Below are 10,000 nucleotides of genomic sequence, written 5' to 3' on the forward strand. Positions count from 1 at the left end.
TTAGGAAATCCTATTAGAAAAGGAACTGGTAGCAGAGTAAATAGCGTGTGTGTGTGTGTGTGTGTGTGTGAGTCTCCAGAGCCATGAGACGTGTGTCGGATGATGACGATGGTGTGTGTGTTTGTGATGCTATTTCTGAGCATGCTATTTGTGATGCTATTTCTGTGTGTGTTTGTGATGCTATTTTTCCTCTCCCAGGCTGATGCTACACATGACAGAGTTGTGAAGAGGGAGGAGGGGGAGAAACTGGCCAAGGTGAGTTGTGATTCATAAAGATTATACAGGTGCACCTACACACACACACACACACACAGACACGCGCATGCAGACACACACACGCGCGCACGCAGACGCACGCACACATATACACACAAACGCACCCGTGCACATGCACACACACACACACACACACACACACACACACACACACACAAACACACACATGCGCACACACACACACACACACACACACACACACACACACATGCGCTCACACACACATATACACACACACATATACACACACACACACAAACACACACGCACACAGACACACAACGCTCACAGTAACAGTGGAGGGGTGTCTTGATTTGTCATTAGGTATTCATAGAAGCACTTTGTATTATTATTGTTTGCAGTCTGTGAAGTGATCTCTCTAACTTAATTTTCCAGTTGGGTACGCTCTGGTGAGTTCACAGGCTTGTGACCTACAAGCCTGTAAGGGAGATGCGCTTCTGATGCTCTGTTATTTTGAAGACACACACACACACACACACACACACACACACACACACACACACACACACACACACACACACACACACACACACACACACACCACTAGTGTCACTACCTCTCTCTTCCCGTGCAGGAGTTTGGAGTGCCCTTCATGGAGACCAGTGCCAAGTCTGGGCTGAATGTGGAGCTGGCGTTCACTGCTGTGGCCAAGTGAGTCGGGCATGCTGAAGGATGGTAGTATGCACATGTATCAGTGGAGGCTGGTGGAGGTAGAAATCCGAGGACGGGCTCCTTGTAAAGCATGGAATGGAATGAGGAATGGTATCAAACACACGTGATTTCTGCCTCCACCAGCCTCAAGTAGCCTCATGTATCGTACTGTATATTGTTTCATTAATGGAGATTAACTCTACAGTATTGATACTCTATATGTATATTTCTGCTCTCTCCCTCTGCCTGCCTCTTTCAATGACATATGATGTACCTTTCTCCTTCTCCCCCCCCCCCCCTTCTCTCTCTCCCCCCCCTCTCAGAGAGCTGAAGCACAGGTCTTTGAAGGAGCCTGATGAGCCCAAGTTTCAGCTCCACGACTACGTCAACAAGGAGATGAAGAGTGTTGGTTGCTGCCGCTCCTAAACCTGCCGTGTGTGTGTGTGTGTATGTGTGTGTGTCTGTGTGTCTGTGTGTGTGTGTGTGTGTGTGTGTGTGTGTGTGTCTGTGTGTGTGTGTGTCCCTGAGTCTGTGTGTGTGTGTCTCTGTGCCTGTGTGTGTGTGTCTGTGTGTGTGTGTCTGTGTGTGTCTGTGTTTTGTGGGTGAAAGTCTGTTTCATGAAAAATGTAGTGTGTGTGTGTGTGTGTGTGTGTGTGTGTGTATGTGAGTGGCTTCATTTGTCAGTGGATACATTGTCTTCTGCCCCCTACTGTATTCTAAAAGGTAGACACAAGCCCAGTGTTAGATAAGAACCACAATCTTCAGCGCTGTCAATCTCTCCCCTCATTACAGATCACCTGACCATTCCAGTGGAGGCTGGTGGAGGTAGAATTGTAATGCATGGAATGGAATGAGGAATGGTATCAAACACCCATTCCTCATTGTTTGATACCATTCCTCATTCCATTCCATGCATTACAATGAGCCCGTCCTCCGATTTCTACCTCCACCAGCCTCCCCTGGACTACACACACCAGTAGAGGGTGTCATAACAGAGTGAGATTGCCTCTCTGTCCTGAATCTTTTGGGATGACTGTGTTCTCTGGTCTAGTTAAGATATTGGTCTCTCCTGGCCCACCTCTCCTGCAGCTGTGAATGTATTCAGACCACTCCTCTTTACCCCTCCCCCTCCCTCCTCCTTCCTCTCTCCCCTTGTTGTCATTTCCTCATTTTGGATCTGTAATTTGACACAAAGTCGTTTCGTGCAATATTCTAAGAATGTTTTGTGATGTATGTACAGGTATATATATATATATATATTTGAAATCAAACTTTATGATCTGGAGCTTTCCAGTTTGCATCACTCACTTGTAAATGCTTGTCTTGTTTTAGCCTCAATGGAAAATGACTTACAGTGATGTAGAAACAGGGGAGGCTGGTGGAGCTGGAAATCAGAGGATGGGCTCATTATAATGCATGAAATGGAATGGAATGAGGAATGGTATCGTCCTCTGATTTCTGCCTCCGCCAGCCCCTCCTGCATAGAAAACATAGGCCAGCTGTAGAGCTAGTGAAGTAGTAGCCGTAGAAACTAGACCTGCTCTGACACTGTTGAAATGTGCAATAGAGCACAACAATGTCAATACGGGCCCATCCAGTGGAGGCAGAGATCGGAGGACAGGCTCATTGTAATGCATGGAACGGAATGAGGAATGCTATCAAACACACGTGTTTGATACCATTCCTCATTCCGTTCCATGCATTACAATGAGCCTGTCCTCCGATTTCTACAATACCTTCACCAGTCTCCCCTGGGCCCATCATAGTGCCCCATGGGAAAAGTTTATACAGTAAATGTGTTTTAAATGTTGTTCCATGTTCTAAATGTTGTCCAAGTCTCCCTTGAGAAAGAGGTCTTTTGACCACAATGGGACTTTCTGGATAGATAAAGATTAAACATGTATTTGTGCTGTACAGGATGATCAACACCATGTTCCAGAGACAACACATCTGTCCTGTATTTCAGTGCAGTATTGTTCAGGTCCACGGTATGGACATATTTAATTTGAGTTTATATTTGCAATGTTATGATCTCATCAACATGTCCCTGATCAGGCCCGTGGTATTTTAAAGAGATTCACTCTGAGAATCAGATCTTTATACTGACCATTTTTTAATTCACTACATTGATCACTATTAGATGTACAGGATGAGGAGAGATGCATTGTGTCATGTACATTTGATCAAACTTTCATACTGTGTTTTGTTCCTGTTTAATTTAAATACTATAACTATTGCTGAAAAATATTGATGGAATTATATGTACAGCTTTTACAGCACATGGATAAATCATTCAATGTTATGACTATTGATTCAACTTGTATAAATCTGTCATTCTGTAATCCACTCTGATAGGTAACATTTTGTAATGTAACTCCGGTATTCACAATAAAGATGATGATGCGCATAAAGAAGTGATTGGTTTTGAATTTCTGCAGCTTATTTATAAGAGTTCCTAAATCAGATCCCTATAAATGAGTTCACAGCGCCACCCTTTGGCCTCCATTGGTAAGTACAGGTCTATCATAGGAGCTCAACTCAAATATGAGAGTGGTGACATTTCTCCATCCCAATCCCTCAGCTGTTTACCAACCGCTTTGTTGTTGTTTAAATCCCAGATTGTTCCTTTAAGAGAAAAGAGTGTAAAGGAGTCGCACAAATCAGTCAACTGGCCTGTGCCATGTTGCTCTCACCTGCTGTTTCTCCAAACAACAATCCAGCTAGGAGATACGAGACGAGGCCACTTTAGAATATTAGAACGTATCCCAACCATTGATAATGATCGAAACATGTTGGTCCTTGTCTTTGCTGCAGTGCCCCCTGCTGTCCATTTCTTCGACACCTTCTTCAGGCTGTTAGAGGAGAGCCGACTAAGGCCAGGACCAGACAAGGTCAGACTAGACTAGACTAGACTAGACAAGACAAGACCAGACCAGACCAGACCAGACCAGACCTGACTGTGACGCAAGCTTCTCTGTGTCTTCATTGTTACAGGTACAGACCCATATGTCCCATTCATGAGGAAGATTGTCTTGTTTGTGTGTGTGCATGCACGCACACACGCACATAAACACACACACACGCACGCACGCACGCACGCACGCACGCACGCACACACACACACACACACACACACACACACACACACACACACACACACGCAGGGGCGTTATGCACCCAATATCCCACCCTCTGGAAGCAGGCGCCTGGCCGTCTGAAGCAGCAACCCTAAACTAAGAATAGAGAGTGATTACGGTAATGATGAGAGGTCTCTATAACCCAGTCTGTCTACCGGTTACAGTACATCTCACCTGCTATTTCATCATGTCTCTGTTGCTCCTTCCCTCCAGGTTTAGATAGAGGTGATAGAATAGAATAATGACACTGGGAAATAGGGAGTGTTGTCCAGACGGTGACAACATATCAGAATCATCTTATGATTCAACATCAAATGACACCAAATAAAAGAGCGTCCTGACCTGAAACTGGTATTGTGAGGGGCCAGTGTGTGTGTGTGTGTGTGTGTGTGTGTGTGTGTGTGTGTGTGTGTGTGTGTGTGTGTGTGTGTGTGTGTGTGTGTATGTGTGTGTGTCTATAATATGTTCCTCGAAGTTCCAGTGTAAGAACCAACAGTAGTCATTAACCACTACCTTTCCCCCCATCGTTCTCTACAATGCAGTTGTGGGCTAGAACACTTGTTCTTCTTGACCAGACGATATGACCAGGCTAAGTGCTTGTGCTTTCATGACCTTCACAAGCTGTGAATTGTGTCCTGTGACAACACATCGTATGAAGAAGTACAAAGGTCAGAGTGGAAGTTAGTTACTGTGTAATCACTATGTCATAACTGTGTAATAAACGCCTCAGTCCCCCTGGTAGGATATTTGGCCTCAGAGTACATCGTGATTGTTTTGAGCTGTATCAAAGTGGTAATAAGATATATTTGGTACCATGATGGAGTAAGATTGTATGGGTTAAATCTTTTCGGTACTGTAAGTACAGTAATGCTACCAGCTATCTCTTGAATTGCAAGTCACCTCTTATTGTTGAGCTATTGAGTGTAGTCTCCCAAATGAACAGTAGAGAGCAGACTTGTATCAGAAATGTACATGGAAACTAAATCCAACCAAGAGATGTAAATCCAACCAAGAGATGTAAATCCAACCAAGAGATGTTTTCAGAGGGTAAAGAATGAAAAGAGTGTATGTCATGTGCATGTGTGTGTGTGCTCTGTGTCAGCTACTAGGGGAAGCTTAGCTGTGTGCCAAACACCATACAGTTCTTTTTGTCTCCAGCATCTGTATTATGATCTTTGATATATTTTGGCTTCTTTGAATTATGTGTATGTGTGTGTGTGTGTGTGTGTGTGTGTGTGTGTCTGTATGTGCTTCTGTGTGTGTGTGTGTGTGTGTGTGTGTGTGTGTGTGTGTGTGTGTGTGTGTGTGTGTGTGTGTGTGTGTGCATGCACGCACTCGTGTGTCCCCCATAGCTATCATATGACTGAACTGGGGACATCTGTTGCTCTGCTTGCTCTTGGTGTCATTAGCTGAGCTAGCGAGCGTTATGACCCCATTGGCTCTGGTACTGGTGGAGCATCACCCTTCAGTGCTTCCACTGCAGCCCTGATGTTTGGGCTCTTAGGAATCCATGGCAACTCTCAATGATGAACCCTGTGGAAAATCAGATCACCGGTGTGTGTGTATGTGTGTGTGTGTGTGTGTGTGTGTGTGTGTGTGTGTGTGTGTGTGCGTGCGTGCGTGCGTGCGTGCGTGCGTGCGTGCGTGCGTGCGTGCGTGTGTGTGTGTGTGTGTGTGTGTGTGTGTGTGTGTGTGGAGGCCCCATGCATAGCCCACTTCAGGGATGGTTGGGGCAGGTTTTTATTTTTTATTTATTTGTATTTATGGCATTTAGCAGATGCCTTCCAAAGCGACTTACAACAAATGTATAAGGCATATCTGTCAGCAGTGTCGAGCAGCTGAGCACTACAGTGTGTAACTGTAGCTGTGTTTTATTTCTTCTAGGTTGTCGCTTCAGTGTATCACGATTGTCGCTTCAGTATCTAGAGCCCCAGTTTTACCATTGGATGTGGATGTATATCAGACCTGTAATTAACACCCTAGTTAAAGTTTTCTGTACTCTGAAGTGCTCTGTGCAACAGTTGCTTTCCTCCACTCTGCTCAGTCTTGAGTCACTGCACCTGTGGATGTGTTATGAAAAACAAGTGAGAAGCAGGGTTATGAAACGACACTTGCCATAAGCAAGGTGAATCATACACTGATTAGAAAGGGAAGAGTTGATACTGCACTCTGCTGTGCAGATATTACAGTAGGAGAGGCTGGTGGCGGTAGAAAGCTGGGGACATACGTGTCTGAGACCGTTTGTCATTCCATTCCATGCATTACAATGAGCCCCGTCCTCTGATTTCTACCTCCACCAGCCTCCCCCTGTTTTACAGTATTGTTATGTTACCAGGATGAGTCAAATATACAAACACACCAAACACAGTATTAAAGATTGAGTATGCCCTCATGTTGTTTGATGACCCTACTGTAGCAGTTCCCCTCAGTGCAGTGAGAAGGCATCTATTACTTTTCATTTGGCTCAATGTAAAACCTGTCATTGGGATGGTACACACCTCTCAAGCCATGAAAACAGCATCTTCCTCCCTACCATATCCCCTCTGGATAAGATTAACCCTCAGACCATTTCTAAACCATATTAATCTTCCACAGAGAAATATTCATGTCTATGTGTGAGTGTGTTTGTGAGTGTGCACGTGCGTGCGTGCGTGCGTGCGTGCGTGCGTGCGTGCGTGCGTGCGTGCGTGCGTGTGTGTGTGTGTGTGTGTGTGGTGGATGTGGACACACAGTGGGTGGTCTGGCTCAGGGTTTGTTTATGTGCCCAAGCTGATGGGAGGGAGGTCTTATCTTAATGGGCCTGCGTGGCTGCAGCTTCTCCGGTCTCCATAACAGAGACACACTCACACACACCTGAGTGTTGTTTGCTTTTCCGTGGAGTAGACAGGAGAGCCACGTGTGTCAGTGTTTTCATCCTCTCTCAAACACCCCACCAGCCCACCTGAGAGAGAAGCATAGAGTCAGAACACACAACACTGAGTGAAATTGAGAGAAAATAAATGTAAGTGTAATTTTTTTCTCAGTCTACAATCAAATCTACTGTCTTCATCTACATTCCCATATATACACAGGTAAACGCACACCTGTCTAGCCGGTGTACAGTATCACATACAGTATCACATCCCTTCTGTTCCCCGTGTTTACAATCAGACATGTTCAATGGAAAACAGAGAGAAAGGAAAAAATGACAAACTGAAGCCTCTGTTTGCTTTTCCACCCTGGTGTAATCACTCTATTCCCTTAAGAAAGCACTGATTCATCCACACTAATACACAGCCCTCTCACACACACACATCCACACACACACACACACACACACACACACACACACACACACACACACACACACACACACACACACACACACACACACACACACACATCTCATCTCCGCCAATTATTGTTTCTGTTCTGTGTGTTTATGGGTATTTGGTTGCCTTTGTTATGAAATGGAAACAGAGTGTGTTTATTCTGCAGGGGGCAGAGCCTAAGGTTTCATCCGCTAGGGAGGTTAAAGGTTAAAGTGATTAAACCATACTTCCCGTTCCTATCTCCGGCCAATCAAAACACTGAAGAGCAACCAGTGGAAATATAAAGAAGATGTGGGGGTGGATTGTCAGGTCCTTATGAAACGAAACCATAGCTCAGATAGGCTGATACTGTACCAATAATGACCTCCTAAAGGGTGGTAAGGACCACACAGGGTTGGGGCAATTTAAACTTCAATTCAGAAAGTGATTTACAATAATAAAAAAGCGTTTGATGCAAAATGCTTCTTATTTTCAGCTTATTGCTCTATTTGCAGTCATTGAATTTTTCATTACTTCCTGAATTGACTGAACTGAAATTGAGCTGACACCAACCCTGGCCAGGACAGAAATCCCATCCACCATCACTGGCTGTTGATTTGATGGACAATCAGAGACAGACACATACATAAGATAGGGATCAGAACAGGTGCACTGTGTGGATCTCACAGCTGACTGCTGTTTGTTGAACACCCAGTTTCAACACCCTGAACCCTATGACACCCTGTGACCAGTGTGTGTGTGTGTGTGTGTGTGTGTGTGTGTGTGTGTGTGTGTGTGTGTGTGTGTGTGTGTGTGTGTCGCGGACCTGCTGACCCTCAGCAGCGATGGAGAGAACGAGAAGATGAGAGTTTGAGAGGAGGGTTGGAGGGTTGGAGGGTTTAATGATCGGAACATGTGATGGGAGAGCACCTGATGTTCTGATTGGTGAAATCGGCTCGTGGGGTCATGGGATACAGATGGATTATGAAGAGACTGCTCTTAAGAGCTGTGTGTGTGTGTATGTGTGTATGTGTGTGTGTGTGTGTGTGTGTGTGTGTGTGTGTGTGTGTGAGTGTGTGTGTGTGTGTGTGTGTGTGTGTGTGTGTGTGTGTGTGTGTGTGTGTGTGTGTGTGTGTGTGTGTTCATGCGTGTCCTCATGGTTAGGGGAGAGGTGACAGGGGATCTTGTTTCCCAGAAGAGGAGACTGATTTACCTGGCTGGTGAATTTCCACTTTTCTCTGTGCAGAAAGGCAAGCAGGTTCATTCATCATGAACAGGGCTGAGCAGAGAAAACCTCATCACAAACTATCTATTAGGTTACCCGTGCTGGGAGAGACCAGAGAATGATGTACTAGTGAAATCATATTACAATACATTGGTCCTCCAGACTGGAATGTTGCCAGACAGGCAGTTCCTTGTCTTTGGACAGATAGGACATTGTCTTTGACACTCAGGGCACTCAAGTACATATCACCGGAAATTGATAAACGTGAATACTGTAGATGTTCACGTAAGTCTTACACAGCGTATCTTTCAAAACAGCTGGTCAAACGCTGTTATAGCCAGATAATACAATCCCCTAGGCCGTAATTTCCTTGGTCTGCAGAAACGATCGCCCAGAACGTGTTCTGTTGGAGACAGCACAGTGAATTCAGATTATGTTGCGTAATGTCCAGATTTTATCATCATTAGCCCACTGCTTACAGGCACTCAATACTTTCTTTCTGGTCAATACTGTATGAGACCTGTATGTGTCCTTCAGCTAGATCAAGGTGTTTCATCAAATCCTTGCCTACGCAAAAGGGCTTTATTTACTGAAAGCAGCAGTGCATAAGAAGGTATATTGTAATCCAATACAGTATTGTATTAGCAAACAGGATGTTCTAATACTGTATGTTCTTCTTCTTTCCCTGTTGTGTGTGCGATGCCGGTAAACCGGGGGTGGTGTCGATCGTTATTGTTTCTTTTGGAGGTTTTTCTTTCCCTCCCATGTGTTGGCAAACAAGCTAACAAGAGGAAGTTGTTCATCAGTAACTAGGGACTACACTTAGAGCCACTTCATTTCCCTTCTCTCTTTCTCTCTTTCATTTCATCCCTCTTTTCTTCTCACATAACACACACACACACACACACACACACACACACACACACACACACACACACACACACACACACACTCTCTCTCTCTCTCTCTCTCTCTCTTGCACTTTTTCTTTCCTTAACTCTCATGAACCCACCCCCCCCCCCCCCCCCCCCAGTCAATACAGTCAGACAGGTGATCTCAGTGCTGGTCTCCGTCTCCTCTCTGTCTGGTTAGCCGAGGCGTGCTGAGCGGCCTGCTGAGCGGGGTGCTGGGTCACAGGCCTGTGTAAACAGTGAGTGGTTCCATCATGATGGATCAATACACTTGATTGGCTCCCTGTGGACACAGCAGCAGATAGATGGGAAATGATGGCAGTGCATCTGCACTGGCGGTGGGGGGGTTGTGGTGGGGTTGGTGGTGGGGGGGTTGGTGGTGGGGTTGGCGGTGGGGGGGTTGTGGTGGGGTTGGCGGTGGGGGGGTTGTGGTGGGGTTGGTGGTGGGGGGCGGGATGTGGGCATGATAATGATAATGTGGTCATTTAG

At 45.5% G+C, this 10,000-nt stretch overlaps 1 protein-coding gene across 1 annotated transcript in view; it reads left to right on the top strand.

The window, feature by feature from the left end:
- Positions 1-1,374, top strand: part of rab26 (RAB26, member RAS oncogene family) — a gene marked incomplete at both ends in the record, with an annotated part of 38,559 nt that extends 37,185 nt beyond the window's left edge. Inside the window, 3 exons of the mRNA XM_083687201.1 lie at positions 199-255; positions 872-948; positions 1,272-1,374. Of these exons, the coding sequence (XP_083543327.1) occupies positions 199-255; positions 872-948; positions 1,272-1,374 (237 nt within the window). The remainder of the gene's footprint in view (positions 1-198; positions 256-871; positions 949-1,271) is intronic.
- Between the last annotated feature and the right edge of the window lie 8,626 nt (positions 1,375-10,000).

Source organism: Argentina silus (genome assembly GCF_951799395.1).
Source record: "Argentina silus genome assembly, chromosome: 16".
Taxonomy (NCBI): domain Eukaryota; kingdom Metazoa; phylum Chordata; class Actinopteri; order Argentiniformes; family Argentinidae; genus Argentina; species Argentina silus.